This window comes from Sus scrofa, chromosome 13 (genome assembly GCF_000003025.6).
Source record: "Sus scrofa isolate TJ Tabasco breed Duroc chromosome 13, Sscrofa11.1, whole genome shotgun sequence".
Lineage (NCBI taxonomy): Eukaryota > Metazoa > Chordata > Mammalia > Artiodactyla > Suidae > Sus > Sus scrofa.
Window position 1 is genome coordinate 96,659,155 of NC_010455.5, and position 23,541 is coordinate 96,682,695.

The 23,541-nt window shown below is 36.0% G+C and overlaps 1 protein-coding gene across 3 annotated transcripts in view; it reads left to right on the forward strand.

Moving 5' to 3' along the window:
- Nucleotides 1-23,541, forward strand: part of LEKR1 (leucine, glutamate and lysine rich 1) — a 241,648-nt gene that overhangs the window by 18,093 nt on the left and 200,014 nt on the right. For 2 of the 3 annotated variants that reach the window (XM_021069706.1, XM_021069707.1), the window contains one exon: nt 17,029-17,243. The exons of the other annotated variant lie outside the window; for it this stretch is intronic. In XM_021069706.1, coding sequence (XP_020925365.1) covers nt 17,029-17,243 — 215 coding nt within the window. The remainder of the gene's footprint in view (nt 1-17,028; nt 17,244-23,541) is intronic. 3 annotated transcript variants of the gene reach the window in all.

Genomic DNA, 23,541 nt, shown 5'->3' on the forward strand with positions numbered 1-23,541 from the left:
AAAACATGTTTCAGACTTCCATCTCCTCAAGTGGCAGAAAATGTAAAACAGGCCCGTGGGCTAGATGGCAAGACTGCATCTTCCCCTCTGCTGCTAGACTCTACAGTTTACTTACGTTATGTTCTTAGGTCGTATCTCTAAATCTGCTCTCTAGACTGAGCTGTCTCCTACCAACCTATCTCTCTGACCTCCGATAAGCAGCAGCTTTGTTTGTTTAAATTTTCATCCAGCATTCTGAAAGCAGAATGCACTTGTAATGATAGTACAGTTCTGTGTTTAGGATTTGATTGCCACAACTTAAAACTAAAACAACACTTACAGATCAGTAAAGTAATAGTTCTATATCTCTTTCCCTCCTAAATGCCCACCAATTTTATGGACATGTGGACTCCTCCTTTTAGTAAAAAAGCAATGATTAATTTTCTTTTTTGCTGTTTTTTGCTAGAGAACATACACAGAAGTCAGAATAACCTCAACAAATCAGTGGAAAAGTCTGTTATTTTGCAAAAGTAAAACTGATCTCTTGTTTTTTTAAATGGTGACAAAATGAGCACTTGTAATAGGGTTTTAGCTTCAGGAGATATTTATTACCACAGGACACAAAGTAAAATAAAGAGACCAGAGTTGTTTATTTTACAAAACAGAAGTGGCAGTGCAAGGGCTGGAGAGCACACTGTTCTTTCTGGGATAACAATCCCTTTCCCTACCAGTAACAGCTCATTTTGTCCTGTTTCAGTAAAGTAATTTTAGTACTTTGGAACTTTGAAATTTATTCAGAATAACAGTTTTATATTTCCAAGCACAAATTGTCAGTGCCAGAAAAAATAAACTTAATTTTCCAGGTCATTTTGGGCCAGTGTGGCTAGGGTCAAATTTTGTGTTAAAGTAGAGAAAAAAGAAAAAGAAAAATCGTCATAGAAACGTTAGCGCTAGTATCCTGGGAAAGAAGTGGTATATGTATGTGTGTATGGGTATGTGTGTTGTGTTTTTAAGTAATTGTAATTTTTAAAGTAATAACAAAAGAGATGGGAAACTAAAATTTTTGGGGGGACTCATCACTTAATATTGTGATCCACGATAGTACTTCACTAGGGAAAACAGGTTTTTTTTTTCAGTTATTATGAATATTAAAAAATATGCATTTGTTGTTTTGTAGTCCAGAATACTTTTGCAGGCGGGTCATAGAGTTTACTAAGGTGAGGTTTTCTGGAAAAATAGGTGTTGGGGGAAATATACTTTGGAAGCATACTTAGATAAACCTAGGTGTGTCATGTATAGTTTAGGTATGAAGCCAACATTTTCAAAAATTGCTCAATAAAATTTCTTTATGGATTTCTCTGGTATTTTAGCCCCAGGTTTATTTATTTTTATATTTTATTATTTTTAAATCAAACTTTTTATTTTATTCATATGCAGTTTGTGAGAAGTGATACCAAGAAATCTCATGTACCCTTTCCCCTGCTTTCCCCAGTGGTAACATCTGGTGAAACTATACTGCAATATCACAACCAGCATATGAACACTGATACAGTTAAAATGGTTCTGTCACAACAAAGACTCCTCCTGTTGCCCTTATATAAATAGCTACATTCACCTTAACTCCTCCTTTCACACACCTCCACTCCACTCTGCCCCCCAATTCATGTCCCTGGCAACCATTAATCTGGTCTCCAATAATTTTGTCATTTCAAGAATGTTATAAAAATGGAATCATGCGATATACAGTGTTTGGTATTTTTTTTTCCATTCAGTGTAATTCTCTGTAGCTTTGTTCAGGTTGTGTCATGTATCTGCACTTTTTTTCCCCTTTTTTATTGCTGAGTATCATTCTGTGGTATGAATGTGCTACAGTTTGCTTTACCTGTTGAAGAACATCTGAATTTTTTCTAGTTTGGGGGTATTATGTATAAAGCTCCTACAAATATTAGTGTATAGGTTTTTATGTCAACATGTTTTTATTTTCCTGGAATAAATGCCTGAGTACAATTGCTAGGTTGTTTGGTAGATGCATGTTTAGTTTTCTAAAACACTGACAAACCTTTCCAGAGGGCTATAGCATTTTACATCCTCACCAGCAGTGTACGAGTGATCCAGTTTCTCTGTATTTTCAGCATTTGATCTTGTCATTAGATTTTATTTATTTCTGTTTTTTTTATTACTCAAATGAATTTATCACATCTGTAGTTGTATAATGATCATAACAATCCAATTTCACAGGATTTCCATCCCACAACCCAAGCACATCCCCCCACCCCCCAAACTGTCTCCTCCAGAGACCATAAGTTTTTCAATGCCTGTGAGTCAGCATCTGTTCTGAAAAGAAGTTCAGTCTGTCCTTTTTTCAGATTCCACATGTCAGTGAAAGCATTTGATGTTGGTGTCTCAATGTCTGACTGACTTAACTTAGCATGATAATTTCTAGGTCCATCCATGTTGCTAAAAATGCCAGTATTTCGTTCTTTTAATGGCTGAGTAATATTCCATTGTGTATATGTACCACCTCTTCTTGATCCATGCCTCTGTTGATGGACATTTAGGTTGTTTCCATGTCTTGGCTATTGCAAATAGTGCTGCAATGAATATTGGAGTATATGTGTCTTTGTGAGTCGGTGTTTTCTCTGGATAGATGCCCAGGAGTGGGATTGCTGGATCAAATGGTAGTTCTATTCTAGGGAATCTCCGTCCTGCTTTCCACAGTGGTTGCACCAATTTACAATCCCACCAACAGTGTACTAGGGTTCCTTTTTCTCTACATCCTCCCCAGCACTTATTGTTGGTAGACTTTTTGATGCTGACCATTCTGGCTGGTGTAAGGTGGTACCTCATAGTGGTTTTGATTTGCATTTCTCTAATAATGAGTGATGTTGAACATCTTTTCATGTGTTTTTTGGCCATCCATATGTCTTCTTTGGGTAACTCTCTGTTTAGATCTTCTGCCCATTTTTTGATGGGGTTTGTTTTTTTGGTATGGAGCTGCAGAAGTTGTTTATAAATTTTGGAGATTAATCCCTTGTCAGTTGAATCACTTGCAAAGATTTTCTCCTATTCTGTGGGTTGTCTTTTCGTGTTGTTTAGGGTTTCCTTTGCTGTGCAGAAACTTTTAAGTTTAATGAAGTCCCATTTGTTTATTTTTATTTTTACTGTCAGTACTCTAAGAGGTGGATCTGAGAAGATGTTGCTGTTGTTTATGTCAGAGAGTGTTTGGCCTGTGTTTTCCTCTAAGAGTTTTATAGTGTCTAGTCGTATATCTAGGTCTTTAATCCATTTTGAGTTTATTTTTGTGTATGGTGTTAGGGAGTGTTCTAATTTCATTCTTTTCCATGTGGCTGTGCCATTAGATTTTAAAACCTTTTTTTATTGACATATAGCAACTGATGTACAAAATTATGTTTCAGGTGTACAGCATAGTGTTTTACAATTTTTAAAGGTTATACTTCATTTATAATTATTAAACAATATTGGCTAAATTCCTTGTGCTGTAAGATATAGTCTCGTAGCTTATTTACTTTATACACAGTAGTTTGTACCTCTTAATCTCCTATCCCTGTCTTCTCCACTGGTAACTACTAGCTTGTTCTCTTTATCTGTGAGTCTGTTTTCTTTTTAGTATATTCACTAGTTGATTTTGTTTCTTAGATTCCACATATAAGTGATATCATACATATTTGTCTTTGACTTATTTCACTTAGTATAATACCCTCTAAGTACATCTGTGTTGTTGAAAATGGCAAAATTTCATTCTTTTTTTTTTTGTCTTTTTGCCTTTTCTTGCCACACTCCCACAGCATATGGAGGTTCCCAGGCTAGGGGTTGAATCGGAGCTGTAGCCGCCGGCCTATGCCAGAGCCACAGCAACATGGGATCCAAGCTGCGTCTGTGACCTACACCATAGCTCACGGCAATGCTGGATCCTTAACCCACTGAGAGAGGCCAGGGATCGAACCCGCAACGTCACGGTTCCTAGTCGAATTCGTTAACCACTGTGCCACAATGGGAACTCCAAAATTTCATTCTTTTTAATGGCTGAGTAGTATTCCATTATATACCACATCTTTATCTTTTCATCTGTTGATGAACACTTAGGTTGCTTCCAAATTTTTGCGGTTGTAAATAATGCTTCTGTGAACATTGGCATGCATGTATCTTTTTGAATTAGTGTTTTCATTTTTTTCATTTATATACACTGTAGTGGAATTGCTGGGTCCTATGGTAGTTTTATTTTTAGCTTTTTTTGAGAAACCTCCATGATGTCTTCCATGGTAGCTGCACAAATTTACATTCCCACCAGCAGTTATGAGGGTTCTTTCTTTTCTGCATCCTTGCCCACATTTGTTGTTTATGTTCTTTTTGATGACAGCTATTCTGACAGATGTGAGATGATTATCTCTTTGTGGTTTTAATTTGTATTTCTTTGAGGATTAACAGTGTTGAACATCTTTTCATGTGTCCATTGGCCATCTCTGCATATTCTTTGGAGAAAGGTTTATTCAGGTCTTCTGTCCATTTTTAAATTCAGTTGTTTGTCTTTTTGATGTTGAGTTGTATGATCTATTTATATTTTGGTTATTAACCCCTTATCAATCGTATCATTTTGAAAATATTTTCTCTCACTTCATAGGTTGCCTTTTAGTTTTGTCAAAGGTTTCCTTTGCTATGCAAAGTAAGTTTTATTAGGTTCCATCTGTTTACTTTTGCTTTTTTTCTTCTTCTTTGGGAGAAAGATCCAAAAAAAGTATTGCTATGATTTATGTCAGCGTTCCATCTATGTTTTCTTTTAGAATTTTTGTGGTTTCCAGTCTTACATTTAGGTCTTTGATCCACTTTGAATTTATTTTTGTATGTGATGTTAAAAAATGTTCTGATTTCATTCTTTTACATGTAGCTGTCCACTTTTCTCAGCATCCCTTATTGAAATGACTGTCTTTTCTCCATTTTATATTCTTGTCTCCTTTGTTATAGGTTGATTGACCACAGGTGCATGAGTTTAAGGGCTCTCTATTATGCTTCATTGATTTACGTATCTGTTTTGGTGCCAGCACCATACTGTTTTGATTACTGTATCTTTGTATTATAGTCTGAAGTCAGCAAATGTGATACCTCCAGCTCTGTTCTTCTTTCTCAACATTGTTCTGGCTATTGGGGGGGTCTTTTTTATTTCCATAAAAGTATTAAAATTATTTGTTCTAGTTCTGTGAAAAATGCCAGTGGTATTTTGATAGGGATTGCATTGATTCCATAGATTTTCTTGGGTAATATAGTCATTTGGACAATATTGATTCTTCCAGTCTATAAACACAGTATATCTTTACATCTGTTTGTGTTATCTTCATTTTCTTTCAGTGGTGTTTTATATATAGCTTTATAATAGTTTTATAATTGTTTTCTGAGTATAGATCTCTTATCTCCTTAGGTATGTTTATTTCCTGGTATTTTAGCCTTTTTTTTTTTTTTTTGTCTTTTTGCCATTTTCTTGGGCTGCTCCCGTGACATATGGCAGTTCCCAGGCTAGGGGTTGAATCAGAGCTGTAGCCACCAGCCTACGCCAGAGCCATAGCCAGAGCCACGTCTGCGACCTGTACCACAGTTCATGGCAATGCCAGATCCTTAACCCACTGAGCAAGTCCATGGATCGAACCTCAACCTCATGGTTCCTGTTTATTTCCAGGTATTTTAGCCTTTTTGATGTAATTATAAACAGAGTTTTTCCCTTAATTTCTCTTTCTGATAGCTTATTGCTATAGTATAGAAATGCAAGAGATTACTATATATTAATTTTGTATCCTGTTTTTGATATAATACTGTATCCTGCAACTTTATCAAATCCAGTGTTGAGCTCTAGTAGTTTTCTGGTAGCATCTGGTAGGATTTATTTGTAGAATATCGTATCGTTTGCAAACCATGACAGTTTTATTTCCTTTCTAATTTGGATTCCTTTTTTTTTTTTTCTTATCTGATTGCTGTGGTTAGGACTTTGAATACTATATTGAAAAAAAGTGGAGAGAATGTGCATCTTTGTCTTGTTCCTGATCTTAAAGGAAGTGATTTCAAGCTTTTCATTGTTGAGTGTAATGTTAGCTGTGGGCTTATCATATATGGCCTTTCTTATGTAGAGGCATGTTCCCTTTATACCCACTTTGGTGAGAGGTTTTTTGTTTTTTTTTTTGATCATACATGGATGTTGAATTTTGTCAAAAGCTTTTTCTGCATCTGCTGAGATGACTATGTGGTTCTTATTCTTCAATTTGTAAATGTGGTGTATTATATTGATTGATTTGCATATATTGAAAAATCCTTGCAACCGTGGGATAAATCCCACTTAATCATGGTGTATGATACTTGTAATGTATTTTTGGACTCAGTTTGCTAGTATTTTGTTGGGGATTTTTGCGTCTATATTCACTAGGGATATTAGTCTGTAATTTCTTTTTGTGTATGAGATCTTTGTTTGGTTTTGGTGTCAGGGTGATACTGGCCTCAGAGTAAATTTGGAAGCATTCCTTCCTTTGCAATTTTTTTAAATAGTTTGAGAAGGTTAAGTGTTAACTCTTTTCTAAATGTTTGGTAAAATTTATCTGTGATGCTATCTGGTCAAGGACTTTTGTTTATTGGGAATTTTGATTCAATTTCATTACTGGTAGTCTGTTCATATTTTCTATTTCATCCTGGTTTGGTCCTAGGATATTGTACATTTCCAGGAATTTGTCCATTTTTTCTATGTTTTCCACTTTTATTGGCCTATAGTTCTTCTTATGATCCTTTGTATTTCTGTGGTGTTAGTTGTAACTTCTTTTTCATTTCTTATTTTATTGATTTGATTCATCTCTCTTTTTTTCTTGGTGAGTCTAGCTAAAAGCTTATCAATTTTGTTGATCTTTTCAAAGAACCAGCTCCTAGTTTTATTGATCTTTTTTATTTTTAAGTCTCTATTCCATTTATTTCTGCTCATATCTTTATGATTTCTTTCCTTTCACTAACTTTTAAGTTTTGTTTGTTCTTCTTTTTCTAGTTCCTTTAGGTGTAAGCTTAGGTTGCTTATTTGAGATTTTTCTTGTTTCCTGAGGTAAATTTATATTGCTGTAAACTTCCCTTTTAACACTACTTTTGCTCCACCTGTAGGATTTTGGATTGTTCTGTTTTCATTTTCATTTTTCCTCAGGTATTTGCTGATTTCCTCTTTGATTTCTTCAGTGATCCATTGGCTGTTTAGTAGCATATTGTTTAGCCTCCACCTGTCTGTGTTCTTTACAGCTTTTTTCTTATAGTTGATTTTCAGTCTCATAGCATTATGGTCAGAAAAGATGCTTTATATTATTTGAATTTTGTTAAATTTACAAAGGCTTGTTTTGTGGCTTAGCATGTGAACTATCCTGGAGAATGTTCCATGTGCACTTGAAAAGAATATATATTCTGCTGCTTTTGGATGGAATGTATAGATATAGATATAGGTATATGTCTATTAAGTTCGTATGGTCAGTGTTTCCTTATTAATTTTCCATCTGGATGATCTGTCCATTGATGTTACTGGGGTGTTAAAGTCCCCTATTATTATTGTATTACTATCAGTTTCTTCCTTTATGTCTGTTGGTATTTGCTTTATGTATTTATATGTGTCTATGTCAGGTGCTTATTTATTTACTATTTTTATATCTTCCTGGATTGAACCCTTGATCATTATGTAATCTTTCTATGTCTCTTTATGGTCTTTATTTTAAAGTATATTTTGTCTGATATAAATATTGCTATGCTGGCTTTCTTTTGATTTCTGTTTGCATAGAATACTTTTTTCTACCCACCCCTGCCACTTTTTGGTGTGTGTTGGTGTGTGTCTTTATTTTTATTTTTTGTCTTTTTAGGGCCACACCCTTGGCATATGGAGGTTCCCAGGCTAGGGTCAAATCAGAATCATAGCCACTGACCTATGCCACAGGCACAGCAACACCAGATCCCAACTGCATCTATGACTATGCTGCAGCTTGTGGCAATGCTGGATCCTTTAACCCACTGATTGAGGCCAGGGATTGAAGCCATGTCCTTCTGCATGCTAGTCAGGTTCTTTACCCACTGAGCCACAACAGGAACTCCTAGTCTGTGTGTGTCTTTAGATCTAAAATGAGTTTCTTATAGGCAGCATAAATGTAGATCTTATTTTTGTTTCTGTTCAGCCACTCGTTGTCTTTGGATTGGAGCATTTAATTCATTTGCATATAAAGTAATTATTGATATGAATGTTCATAATATCATTTCGTTGTTTTTTTGGGGGGTTCTTTTTTTAGGGCTTATTTGTTCCTTCTTTTTTCTTCTTTTTTTAAAAAAAAATTCAATGAATTTTATTATGTTTGTGGTTGTACAACCATCATCAAAACCCAATTGTTCCTTTCTTCTCTTGTTTTTTTTTTTTCTTTTGTGATTTGGTGACTCTTTTAGTGCTGTGTTTGGATTCCTTTTTTGTGTTTGTGTGTGTATCTATTATAGATTTTTTGGTTTGTGGTTACCATGAGATTTATATGTAGCAATATATATGTGCTTGTTTCAGTTGTTGCTCTCTTAATTTCAGATGCATTTTAACAACCTTGCATTTGTGCTCTCTTCACCTCACGATTACTGTTTTGTTTTGTCTATTCTAGGGCCGCACCCACGGCATATGGAGGTCCCAGGCTAGGGGTCTAATTGGAGCTGTAGCCACCGGCCTATGCCACAGCCACAGCCTCATGGGAACTTAGCCACATCTGTGACCCACACCACAGCTAACAGCAATGCCGGATCCTTATCCCACTGAGTGAGGCCAGGGTTTGAACCTGCAACCTTATGGTTCCTAGTCGGATTCATTAACCACTGAGCCTCAACATGAACTCCCCTCAAGATTACTGTTTTTGACATTGTATTTTACAACTAATTATTTTGTGTATCCCTTAACTGCATATTGTGGATATAGATCATTTTACTACTTTCATCTTTTAACATTCTTAGTATTTTTGTGCCTGGATTATATCTTATGTTTACTATATGTTTGCCTTTACCAATGAATTTTTTCATTTTGTAATTTTCATGTTTCCAGTTGTGGGCCTTTTTCACTTAGAGAAGTTCTTGTAACATTTCTTATAAACCTGGTTTGGTGGTGCTGAACTCTTAGCTCTTACACATCTAAAACTTTTGATCTGTGTATCAAATCTGAATGAGAGTCTTGCTGGGTAGAGTATTCTTGGCTGTAGGTTTTTGCCTTTTTCATTTTAATATATTGTGCCACTGTCATTTTAGCCTTTCTGATAAGTGTTCAGTGATATTTCATTGTGGTTTTAATTGTCATTTTCCTAATGGCTTATCCTTCATGTGCTTATTTGGTATCTATATGTCCTCTTAGGTGAAATGTCTCTTCATGTCTTTTGACCATTTTTTTTTTTATTTTTAGAGCTGCACCCATGGCATATGGAGGTTCCCAAGTTAGGGGTTGAATTAGAGCTGTAGCTGCTAGCCTACACCACAGTCACAGCAAGCAGGATCCGAGCCATGTCTGTGACCTACATGACATCTGGTGTTGTCCGGCTCCTGACAACACCAGATTCTTAACCCACTGAGAAAGGCCAGGGATTGAACCTGTGCTCATTGATGCTACTCAGATTTGTTAACCACTCCCATGACGGGAACTCCTCTTTTGACCATTTTCTAATTGGATTTTTTTAACTGTTGAGTTTTGAGTGTTCTTTATATAATCTAGATACTAGTCTTTGTAGCTTCTCATTTCATCCTCTTTGCAGAGTCTTTTATAGAGCAAAAGTTTTAAATTTTGATGAAATCCAGGCCATCAATTTTTCTTTTTATAGATCATGTTTTTGGCATCAAGTTTAATAACTCTTTGCTTAATTTAGATCTTGAAGATTTACTCTAAGGATTTTTCTTTTAAGACTATATTTTTATGTTTTACATTGTAGTTAATTTTGTATAGGATGTGAGATTTGGGTTGATGTTGTTTGTTTGTTTTGTAACCTGTGGATATCCAGTTATTCTTATAGGACTGTTTTTTGAAAAGGCAATTTTCCCTTCACTAAATTGCTTTTACACCTTGACCAAAATTAGTTTGGAATATTTATGTAGATCTATTTTTAGGTTCTTTATTTTGTTCTATTGATCTATGCGTCTTTCTTTTCAGCTGATGCCTCATGGTGTTGGTTGCTAGACATAGCAATACATTATGTCTTGAAAAATCAAGTAAAATGCTTCTCTTTATTTTTTTAACCCTATTTTGGTCCTTCTAGTTTCTTTGCCTTTTCATATAAATTTGAGAAAAATCCTGTCCATAAACTTGAAAAACATCTTGTTGGAAATGTACCTATAGGGGTTTAGGGTAGGTAGTCTTTACCAATTGCTTTTTGTTTATTTATTTACTTAATTTTTTAATGGTCACATCCATGGCATGTAGAAGTTCCTGGGCCAGGGACTGAATCCAAGTCACAGCTGTGATCCATACTGCAGCTGCTACAATGCCAGATCATTTAACTCTCTGAGCTAGGCCGAGGATCAAACCCACACTTCTGCAGCACCCCAAGCCACTTAAGTTGTATTCTTAAACTCACTGTGTCACAATGGGAACTCCCCAAATTACTTTATGATTTGGTGGTGCAGCCAGGTGACATTGATAAGGAAGGGTTGTGATGGCCTTATGAAACAGTCAGGTTGTCTGTGTGACTAATGACTCAAAAGTTTCATTGTGCTATATGCCTCAAAAGGCCTCTTGGAATCTGAATGAAATTTACTAACTAGACATTTGATTGTTTTGAGTAAAGGCATTTTTTTTTTTTGGTCTTTTTAGGGCTACAGACATGACACAAGGAAGTACCCAGGCCAGGGAGCAGCTGCTGGCCCACACCACAGCCACAGCACTATGGGATCCAAGCACATCTGCAGCCTACACCACAGCTCACAGAAACACTGGCTCCTCAACCCACTGAGTGAAACCGGGGATTGAACCTGCATCCTCAGGGATACTAGTCAGGTTCATTACCGCTGAGCCACAATGGGAACTCCAAAGGCATCTTTTTTAATGTATACTCTTCTTAGAAAGGTTAACATTTTATACTGTTGTCACTTTTACCACAGTGGAATAACTTCTCTATTTCTTTCTCATGTAAGCACAAAATGCATGGGATGGCTGGGAAAAGGAAAGAAGAACAATTTTTGGACCAGAGAATGCCTCACTTGGGCAGCAGGAAGTTACTGAGTGCGTTTCCCTCTTAAAGCACAGACAAGAGATTTGAATAAAATCTGAAGCTTAATTTAACCTTTTAAAAATTTTGCATCATTTTATATTAAATAACTATAATTTTAAAAGTACCAACACTGCATTTTAGAAGTTTATTTTATAATTTATTTTTAAATGTCTCTGCATTTGTTTAATATACTGCATTTTTTGATGCCTCCTCCAAAGTGCATCTTGTAAAAAGCAAAAGCATCCGCTAATGATAGCCCTTTTCTCAAGAATGACAGCATGTCATTATTTTACTTACAAAACAAGATGATATAACACCAAGTTATAAGAATGAAGCACAAATTATATTTCACCAAAAAAGATAAGTTTTGCTTACTTCATTTGGGAACATAATTATAGTATTTCATATCTTCTTAAGTTTCACAAAAATGTCTTAAATAATTAGCCCATACAGAAAGAAAGATTTTGAAAGCATTATTACATTTTTTCTTTTGCAGTTTTACTTACAGAGAACTACTTTTATTTAATAACATTGAAAACTTTTGTTCAATGTAATTGTTTAACACAGATCACTCACTAATTCAGGTTTTCCTTTTTTTGGTGGGGGGTGGGGACACTGCACTGGCAGCATATGGAAGTTCCCGGGCTAGGGATCAAATCAGAACTGCAGCTGCCTGCCAGTGCCACAGCCACAGCAATGCCAGATCTGAGTGAGTCTGCAGTCTATACCTCAGCTCTTGTCTACACCAGATCTTTAACACACTGAACGAGGCCAGGGATCGAACCTGCATATTCATGGATACTGGTTGGATTTGTTACTACTGAGCCATAGCAGGAACTCCCCAGGTAATTCTAAGTGAAGTCTAGAGACTACCCTTATGGACCTATTATTTTATGATATGTCTTAGATCATAATGAATATGATCTAGACATAGATCATTCTAGATAATTCCTAGATCATAATGAATATCATGTTTTGGCTTTCTTTGCTGAACTTCTAGAAGGCCTGTTTTGTAAAATGTATATTTCACTTATTTCAGCTTTTCCCATCATTTCTATGTTGGAATAACGTTCTAATAGCTTTCACAACTGTGAAATTTATACAGTTTTGTGTTTTGTGCCTCAGGCCACAATCTTTTTTTTTTTTTTTTTTTTTTTTTTTTTAGAATAAGGATACAGCACTTTCCCAGGAGCTGGGAGAGAACTGTGATTAACAGGCTAAGGATGAAAGTTCCTTGGAATAAGAATATAATTTTCAAATTGATGAGAGGGAACCAAAACTCATGATGGTGAAAGGGATTGTAAAAGAATACCCATATGCTCTTAATTAGTTCAAGTCTCTTGATCTAGATGAATTATATTCCTGAGGACTGATAGTTCCCTTCAGTGGGATTACGGAGCCACTCTTGGTGATCTTTGAGAACATGTACAGAGTAAGAGGAAAACATACAAATGCCATTCTGAAACTGATAGCACTAATGGCCTGAACCTAGCCAGAATCCAGATTGGGACTTGAACCCATATGCTGGGACTCAAACCCAATCTAAACCCAGTTTGGGACTTGAACTCACAGTTTTCTTATTTTAATTTTTTTGTCTTTTGTTTTTTTAGGGCTGCACCGCAGCATATGGGGGTTCCCAGGCTAGAGGTCAAATGGGAGCTACAGCTGCCCTCCTACGCCATAGCCATAGTAGTGCCAGATCCGAGCTGAATTTGAGACCTACACCACAGCTCACGGCAACGCCTGCAGAATCTTAACCCACTGCGTGAGGCCAGGGATCAAACCTGCAACCTCATAGTTCCTAGTTGGATTCATTTCCATTGTGCCACAATGAGAACTCCCAGAACTCACAGTTTTAAATTAGAATTACTCACCTGGTATCTGGACTCACGGAGGTTCAGGTCCTTTATGCCTCTGCACAAAAGGAACTCAGTGAGAGACAAAGTGATAGGCAAGAAATAGATTAAGATAGGATGCTTGCGAGAGATGCAAGTGGGCAGGCAAGGAGGCTCTGTCCCCTGGGATCCTGTGAGCCACAGTTTTATCATCCAAGGGGAATGGGGGTCAGAAAAGACCACCCCTTCAGACTCTTTTGTTGAGAGCAATAGCTCATCCTTAGTATCCCGTACAGTGAGTTCAAATCAGCAGAAGGGCAATCCTCAAACTCCTGCCCTTGGTCTGAATCTGAATGCAGGCCTCTACCCCATCCCCCACCCAATGACCTGAGGCATATCTAGTGTTTCCTGTAGTCAAGCAAGCCTACCTTGTTCTGATGGTCCTCTTGAGCAGCTAACTTAAAGTGATCTCCCAAAGTCCCCTAAGTTTCCCTCTATCTATGGTCCCTTATTGGGACTTATACAACTACCTGTCCCTACTCCATCCCTATCAATTCCATGCATAAAATGACCATGAATTACCAGTGAACTCTATTTCAATCTCAGACGAGATTCTAGAATGTACTATTAAAAGATGATTTTTGGAGTTCTTTGGGTCCTAGCCATTAAGTATTCAGCATTGTCACTGCTGTGGCTCTTTGTCACTGCTGTGACTCAGGTTTTATCCCTTGCCCGGGAACTTCTGCATGCTATGGGCAAGGCCAAAAAAAGAAAAAAAAGGTTATTTGTGAGGGTATATTAGAAAAAACAATAACCCTTGAGCCACTTTAATGTTCTTTAAGAGGACTGGCACATAGGCCTTGCCATGCCATTTTGTATGAAGTCACTAGGTCCAGGACTGTAGTTGATATAGAATATATAGACTTTAGAAAGGCATTTGACAAAGTTTGTCATAATATTCCTGAAGACAATATGAATAATATAAGCTGGTATTGCAAATAATTTGAGTAGTTTAATAACCACTTGAAAAGTTGTATTTGATATGTGCTGAGTAATGAATTAGTATTTACTAAGGAGATATGATGTTGTAGAGGTCTACCCTTGACTTTTGTCATAGTCAACATTTTTTATCAATAAATTAGATGGATGAAACAACTTTCAAGGTTCAATTTTACAGAAGACACAAAGCTCAGAATTTTACAGAAGAACACAAAGCCACTAACAAAAGTTTGAGTCTAAAAAATATACATATATATATTTTTATTTACATTTACAATTTTATTTCTTGTTCAGCCCTTGCATATTAAAAGCCAAATGCTCACATAATAGAATGAGGGTTATTGGTTTCATGGAATAGGAACTTTTGGAGGAAAGGAGAATAGTGGAGGAAGATTGGGAGTGGATCCCAAAGGGCAAGAGGGGAGACTAGGTCTTAACAGGGATTGAAGTGAGGGATTGGAAGGTCATTGGGTTTAAGACAGTGACTGATTCCATTTTTTTCTGTCTTACTCTGGATCCACAATGTCTTTTTCTCATCTTCTCTCTGTGTTTCTATCTGTTCATTCTCTCTCTCATCCCAATAATGTGCTTTACTCTGTACCTTGCATGTGAGTCTTCTTTATTATGGCTGTCTTAAAGGTGTCCTAAATGCCTGATCTTTAGCACTTACAGGCCTAGCTGGCTCATCCCAGCTTAAGGCTTGGTTCTTCTGGGTCAGATGTCCAACCCCCATTCACCAATTAGCCTTGCTAGAGTGGAGGGGGTTTTAGTAATATACCAAACAGAGCAGCCAGTATTAGAAAGTGGAGACAGGTCATAAGGAATAGATTGATATATTCAGTGTAATGGGGCATGGTTTATTTATTTTTTGCTTTTTAGGGCTGCACCCACAGCATATAGAGATTCCCAAGTGAGGGGTCGAATTGGAGCTACAGCTGCTAGCCCATGCCACAGCCACAGCAATGCCAGATATGAGCCAAGTCTGCAACCCATACCACAGCTTATGGCAACGCTGGATCCTTAACCTGCAAGCGAGGCCAGGGATCGAACCTGCAATGTCATGGTTCCTAGTTGGATTTGTTTCCGGTCTGCCACAACAGGAATTCCTGAAGTGTGTTTTTAAATAGAGGTTTTATGTAACATAAAAGCCAGTTATATAATAGCAACATGTAATTATTAAAAATGCAAAAGACTATTGTGGTCTACGGTTGCATTAGATAATATTATTAATGAGATATTAGAATGGGAGAAATTTGAGTCCTCTCTTATTCTGCTTTAGTGAGAGCAACTAAAGTATTCAGTTCTGGTCACTATACCTTGAAACATATATAGAACCTGGAACATATTCAAGGAAAATTATCTAGAATGACTAAAAAATTCAAAACCATGTCATATGGGAAACAACTGAAGGAATTGCACGTATTGACCTGGAGAATTAGAAGATAGAGAGTGTTCCTAATAGCTGTCTTTAAATATTAGAAAAACATCTGGGTTGTTCCGTGGTTACTAGGTGGTCTAGGACCTATGGGTGCGCCAGGAAGGCAGATTTGCGGTCAGCTGAAAAAGAATTTCCTGATAGACAAAGTCCTCAGAAGATAGAACTGGTTATTTTACAAAGTAATTTCCTAGCATTCTGGATGTTGAAATAGAGTCTGGATAACAACTTATCTAGGTTGGAATAGTCTCAATGAACCCATCTAGAGATTGAACCAGAGGTTGTATTTCTGATTTCTTTCAAACCTGTTGTTTTATAAATCTATACATTTGATATCAGTGGCAGTTAGTTGATATAGTCATTAATCTGCATCCCACAGTATTCTATCATGGTTTTTAATTTGAAATTTTTATTATTGAAGTTTAAATGAGAAAATTTTTACTGTATGAAAATTATTAGTTTTTTTCAACTCATTCGAGTATGGCATGGATAAGCACATATGGTGGATGGCATTGATAGGCAGATATGGTGGCATCAGGACTGCCTTCTAGTGGTAAGGGAGGCTGTATTGAGGGTAAGCATTCCTCACATAATCCTAGTGTTACTTTCATTTTAGTGCCCTGAAGCAAGTATTTAATGAAACTATCTCTTATCTTTGTGAACAGAAAGACTAGTAGAGGCTACTTGAGGAATATTTATATACTTTAGACAGAAAAAAAAATCACCTTTCTCTTGATTTTGCTAAAATTCAATTTTTTTTCCACCTCCTATCTAGCCAAAGATATATGAGCATTTTATCTGAAAAAAGTAAGAGAATGCTGACATATACATGGTAGATAAATGTGATACAAATGGTTACAGGCATACTTGCTGGTTTTAAATAGACTTAGGTTTAATGCCACCTTCTCCACCTATCAGCTGGTTATTTAACTTCAATAGTCCCATTTCCTTATCTGTAAAATATGTAAAACTATACCTCCTTGAGAGGAAAAGAACTATCTGATTTAGGGAGGAGAAATTAGGTTCAAAGTGTTTTTCCTATTTGTGGTTTTATGACAGAACATTAAATCCTGTAAAAATCATAAAATGTTAAAATAGACCAGAAACTTAGAGATCATTTGGTTCAATGCCATAATTTCATAAATGAGGAAAATTAGATCTGAATAAGCTAAGAAGCGTCTCTAGGATCACAGTGCTGTTGGTACTGAAAGGCCAGTGGTTTCTTCTCACTACATGGAAAATTAATCTTAAATTAGGAATTTTAAAGATTTTTAGTTTTATTTTATGGAAAATATTTGAAGAGTAAATCTTTCATAGAGATACCATGGAGAAATAATTATTCCAAGAGACCCTTTTTAATTGTAGGGTTTTGTGTTAGAGTCAATATCACGCCAGTTTTTAAAATTTTACCCAAATGTATGCAATGTTACAATTATTGCTCCATATAGCACAGTATACATTTACTTAATTTGACTAAGCTGTTTGTAATAACATCCTCAGTTGAACTTTATTTTTTTTAATTAAATATAATTCAGTAAATGTATGTTCTATTTTCTAGATGTCCCCTGAAGAAAAGGTTTGTAAGTACTGTGGAGTCAGCTATCTAATTCTTCATGAGTTTAAGGCTATGGAAGAAAAAGTGAAAGTGATGGAAAAAGAGATGAAATTTTATCAAGGAAGTGTAGAACGTGAAAAGAGACTTGAAGAAAAGCTACAGTCTCTTAGCCAAGATTTCGAACAGTACAAAACTGACAATGAATCCCAAACAGAAAGGTTAGAATGTGTTATTCTTTTTTGTCATTTATTTAGTGTGGAAGACAAATACATAAAGTAGACTTTGACTTTTTCTAGAATTTCTCTATATCAAGTATAATTAACCCCTTAATAATTTGAATTTGTTCATTAATTATTACTGATTACAAAATATAATTCTTAAATATAGTTTGAGCATTCCTTTGAGGCATGTATTTCTATCTGAAAAGTTAAACACCTATTAATTCAGTAACTAAGTTGAGATGGGTTGGTTTTGCTTTTGCCCAGTTGATTATCTTAATTTTATCATTAAGAAGATTTGCCTATCAAAAATCGGGTGAATTTGGGTAGTTTTTGATATCTAACATTTGTTTTTAGATGGCCTTGAATATTTAGATTTATAGAAGAGGGTATTTGTGTTTTGAAAGGATACAAAAACATTACAATTGGCACATGATGTTAAATCACTGAAACTGGAATAAAATTAAAGATTGGGTTCCTAATGCTATTGAGTCTAATCAGCAATTTAGTCTGTCTAAAGACACCTCACTGGGTTTATACAAACACTTCTACAGGTTTTTTGTTTTTTCATGACTTTTCCTTTTTCCTTTGAATGAATATTTCTCCATTTAAAATATTGACAGTTGATGTTAGTAAATCATGAACTAATGAATATAATGAACATTGCGTCCTTGTAAAGTAGAAACTTTCTCAAATCTCTTAGAATTGCTAAATTCCTGTTGTGGCTTAGTGGGTTAAGGACCCTGCATTGTCTCTATGAAGATATGAGGTTTGATCACTGGCTAGGTTCAGTAGGTTAAGGACCCACTATTGCCACAAGCTGTGGCTTAGGCTGCAGCTACAACTCTGATTTGACCCCTAGCCAGGGAGCTTCTATATGCCATAAAAACAAAAAAATAATAAATAAATAAACATTTTAATCTCTTAGAATTAAGTACTTCTGTTAAATTTTATTACACATTTTAGTAATTACATTACATATCAACTGAGCCTGATATTTCTTAGTCCTTTACTAAGAAAATTTTGTTTTATTTTCTTGAATTTCAAATCTGAACAGTATTTTAAAATATTTGAGTGGAAAAGTAAAAAAATTTAAAATATTTAATTTAAAATTTTACATATGAAGGGTTTTATCTGTGAGATTCTTTTGTTTGATTTTATTCACTCTTTACTTTCTTTGAATAATGTACTAAATAAATAATACATAAACATAGGAAATAAAAGAAGTATTGAAAGAAAAGGCAGGAAAGTCCTTTTTTTATCCTTTTGGTTGCTTTCTTCTTAGTGGAGATAAAACTGATTTTAATGGTTTAGTATATATCTTTCTAGATCCTTCATTGTGCCTTTTTTTTAAAAAATGAATTTTATTACACTTATAGCTGTACAATCATAATCACAACCCAATTTTATATCATTTCCATCCTAAAACCCACAGCACATCCCTTCACCCCCCAACCTGCGTCATTTAGAAACTGTAAATTTTTCAAAGTCTGTGAGTCAGTATCTGTTCTGCAAGGAAGTTCATTGTGTCCTTTTTTAAGATTCCACATGTAAGTGATAGCATTTGATGTTGGTGTCTCATTGTCTGACTGACTTCACTTAGCATGATAATTTCTAGGTCCATCCATGTTGCCAAAAATGCCATTATTTCTTTCCTTTTAATGCCTGAGTAATATTCCATTGTGTATGTGTACCCCCTCGTCTTGATCCACTCCTCTGTCGATGGACATTTAGGTTGTTTCCATGTCTTGGCTAATGCAAATAGTGCTGCAATGAACATTGGAGTACATGTGTCTTTTCAAGTCATGGTTTTCTCTGGATAGATGCCCAGGAGTGGGATTGCTGGATCAAATGGTAGTTCTATGTTTAGTTTTCTGAGGAATCTCCGTCCTGCTTTCCACAGTGGTTGCACCAATTTACAATCCCACCAATGGTGTAATAGGATTCCCTTTTCTCCACACCCTCTCCAGCACTTATTGTTGGTAGACTTTTTGATGATGGTCATTCTGGCTGGTGTAAGGTGGTACCTCATAGTGGTTTTGATTTGCATTTCTCTAATAATGAGTGACGTTGAACATCTTTTCATGTGTTTTTTGGCCATCCATATGTCTTCTTTGGGTAACTCTCTGTTTAGATCTGCCCATTTTTTGATGTTTTTTTTGTTTGTTTGTTTGTTTGTTTGTTTTGTATTGGGCTGTATGAGGTGTTTATATATTTTGGAGATTAATCCCTTTTCAGTGGATTCACTTTCAAAGATTTTCTCCCATTCTGTGGGTTGTCTTTTCGTTTTGTTTAGGGTTTCCTTTGCTGTGCAGAAACTTTTAAGTTTAATGAAGTCCCATTTGTTTATTTTTATTTTTACTGTCAGTACTCTAAGAGGTGGATCTGAGAAGATGTTGCTGTTGTTTATGTCAGAGAGTGTTTGGCCTGTGTTTTCCTCTAAGAGTTTTATAGTGTCTAGTCTTATATCTAGGTCTTTAATCCATTTTGAGTTTATTTTTGTGTATGGTGTTAGGAAGTGTTCTAATTTCATTCTTTTACATGTGGCTGTCTAGTTTTCCCAGCACCACCTATTGAAGGGGCTGCCTTTTCTCCACTGTATATTCTTGCCTCCTTTGTCATAGATTAGTTGGCTGTAGGTGTGTGGGTTTAATTCTGGGCTTTCTATCCTGTTCCACTGATCTATATTCCTGTCTTTGTGCCAGCACCTTATGGTTTTGATGACTGTTGCTTTGTAGTATAGTCTGAAATCTGGGAGCCTGATTCCTCCAGCTCCATTTTTCTTTCTCAAGATGACTTTGGCTATTCTGGGTCTTTTGTGCTTTCAAACAAACTTTAATATATTGTGTTTGAGTTCTGTGAAAAATGTCCTTGGTAATGTGATAGGTATTGCATTGAATCTGTAGATTGCCTTGGGTAGTATAGTCATTTTGATAATATTGACTCTTCCAGTCCAAGAGCATGGTATGTCTTTCCACCTATGTGTGTCATCTTTGATTTCTTTCATCAGTGTGTTATGGTTTTCAGAGTACAGGTCTTTTGTCTCTTTAGGTAGGTTTATTCCTAAGTATTTTATTCTTTTGGATGTGATGGTAAATGGGATTTCTTCCCTAATTTCTCTTTCTGATCTTTCATTGTTAGTGTATAGAAGTGCCGTTGATTTCTGTGCATTAATTTTGTATCCTGCAACTTTGCCAAATTCATTGATGAGCTCTAACAGTTTTCTTGGTAGCGTCTTTAGGATTTTCTGGGTATAGTATCATGTCGTCTGCAAACAGTGATAGTTTTACTTCTTCCTTTCCAATTTGGATTCCTTTTATTTCTTTTTCTTTTCTGATTAACCCCCACTATACGATAAAGAAACTCCAACAATGCATTTCTTGATTAAATGAATCAATATCTAATGTTTCCTTTTACATTTAATGAAAAAGAAGGTAGATACAGTAAAAAATAATTGGTCTTTACATAAGCTCTTATATACTTCTTATTATTAGGAGATAAAAATATTAAACACTTTAAGATGAAATAAGCTGAGCATTTGGAGTTCCCTTTGTAGCTCACTGGTAATGAACCCCACTGTTATCCTTGAGGACATAGGTTCAATCCCTGGCCTCGCTCAGTGGGTTAAGAATATGGCATTTTTGTGGCTATGGTGTAGGCCAGCAACTGTAGCTCTGATGCAACCCCAGCCTGGGGATTTCCATGTGCCACAGGTATGAAGATTTTAAAAGGTGAAGATTTTACTGTACTATCAAATAGTATCTTATAAAAATTGTTTTAACTACTTATTTTTGAATAATAAGTGCCAAGTGATTTCTTTCATCAGTGTCTTATAATTTTCACTTGATATTTTTAGGTTACATTTACATTTAGGTAATTGTCAATATGTTAGTGTTTATGCATGTCATTTTATTTTTGTTCAGTTTGTTTCCCCTGGTTCTCTTCTGTTTCTCTTTCTTACCTTCAGATTGTTTTCTTGAACATTTTTAGGATTATATCTTGATTTATTTTTAGTGCTTTAAGTATATTGCTTTGTATGTGTTTCTTAGTGGTTGCTCTAGTTATTGCAATATACATATGTAATTATCATAGTATATGATTTAATTATGATGTGTGTTAACATGGATTTATTTGAGTTTTTTGTGTTTGGATAGAATAGGATCTTTCCTACAGCTCGTTGATTTTGTATGTTTATATCTCTTGCCATAGTTATAAGTTTTCAGCCATAATTTCTTCAAATATTATTTAATCCTACTTCCTCCCTCTCCTTTCCTTTCAGACTCTGATCATATGAATATTAGCTTTTTTGTTATTGTCACACAGGTCACTGAGACTCTGTTAATTATTTTTTCTTTCTGTTTTCTTTTTTATTTGGATTGGATGAATTCTCTTGATTTATCCTAAAATTCACTGATTCTATCCTGTCATTATACTCTGCTATTGATCCCATTAAGTGACATTTTTCTTTCTTTTTCTTTTTCTCTTTTCTTACTGTATTTTTCAGTTCTATCATTTCTCTTTGGTTTTTTAGTTTTCTATTTCTTTATTGAGATTTTCTATATTTTTCTTTTGTTCCAAGGGAATTTGTTACCACCTTTATAAGAATTTTAAAGGTCGCTCCTTTATAATCCTTGTCAGATAATTCCAACATCTGATTCATCTCAGTGTTGGGTCTGTTGATCATCTTTTCTCATTAATGTTATGATTTTCCCAGTTCTGGCATGATGAGTGATTTTCCATAGAACTCTGATTATTTTGGAGGTTATACTATGAGACTAGATCCTATTTTATCTTGTTTTTAGCAGGCACTCCTTTTGCTGATGTAAAGCATGAAAACTAAGTGGGTATATTTGTTCGGCTTCCTGCTGGGTCCACTGACACTTCTTTAGCAAAAGTCGGGTTTTGACTCTCACTGCCTCATATCAGATTGGTGAAACTGAAGTTAGCATATCTCCATTGGCCCCATTCACACCTCTCTAGCAAAAGTAGGTCACCAACTTTCATGTCCTTATGTCTCTGCATGGGGATATAATATCAGTTCACCACTGAACTCACTATCACCAGGGACAGGGTACCCAAAGAGCTCACTCATTCTTATTTTTTGCAGCATGGTGGAGCCAGAAGCTCGACTTCTTTCTGTGCCCCACTGACACCAAAGAATGGGAGAAGTTGGTGCCAATCAGCCCTGCCTCCTATCACTTGATTCTGCCTTGCTCATATCAGCTAGAAGTAGACGCTCAGCCCCCTGCTTGTCCCACTGGCACCAGAGGTAGAGAAGCAGAGTGTTGACTGTTCTGTCTCACACAACCTTTTTCTACCTCACTAATGCTGGGTGGAGCTGGAGCCTTCTGATTGAGACCCTACAACACAGGATATGGGTGGGGAGCCAGAATTGGAGTGCCTCTAGTTTTGTTTTTCACTTTGGTCTTTTTGCTGCCAATTGGGTTTGGAGGTTTAGTTCCTTACTGGGCCTCACCAACACCAAGCTGTAAGGAAAGTGGCATGCTTACTATGATAACTTGTACCACTTTGTTCAGATTCATTGGTGCAGGGTGGGAGTGGAGGCTTAGCTCCCCATTGACTTTGCTGGCTGCCCTGGTGGGAGAGTTGGAGCATATCTTGTTTCTACAGAAGGTGATGGAAAATCAGCTTGCAGCTAGCTACTCAGATACTATACCAGCCAGGTGCATTGGAGTACACCACCTGCATCTATGGGGCAGGGCTGTGGTGTATGAAAGATAAATACTCTACTTAGTTATGTGCTCCCTGAAACTGTGAGTTGGGAGGTACTGTTTTACAGTTGCTGTTTAGCTAGAGAGGGTGGATATTACCAAGATTGTTTTCTATTGTTTAGTCATGCTTGCCCTGATCAGCTAAGTAGATCAGACTTTTCTTGGAGTTTTTTTTGTTTCTTTGTTTTTGGTGGCTGTTGATGGTTCTAGGTTGGGGAGTTCTGTAAAAAGCACCTTGTCTGGATATATAGGAGATAATAAGGAAACTCAGTGATCGCCCCCCCTTGGTGTTTCTCTGGTCTTGAAGTCAGTAGGCAATTTGCCTTCTTCTTTCCACCTTTCAGAGTCTTCCTATGCTTGTGTTGTGTTATGATCAATGTTGTTTAGTTGTAAGAGGTAGGACCAGGGAGTTGCAGGGCTACTTCATCTTGTTTGTGACATTGGATTGATTTTTCAGTCAAATTAAATATTGCTTTGAGTAACAAACAATATTTTTCTCTCATTTAATGGCTTAAATTCTTACAAATGTCTAGCTTACAAAAGTCAGTGTATACACACACACATCC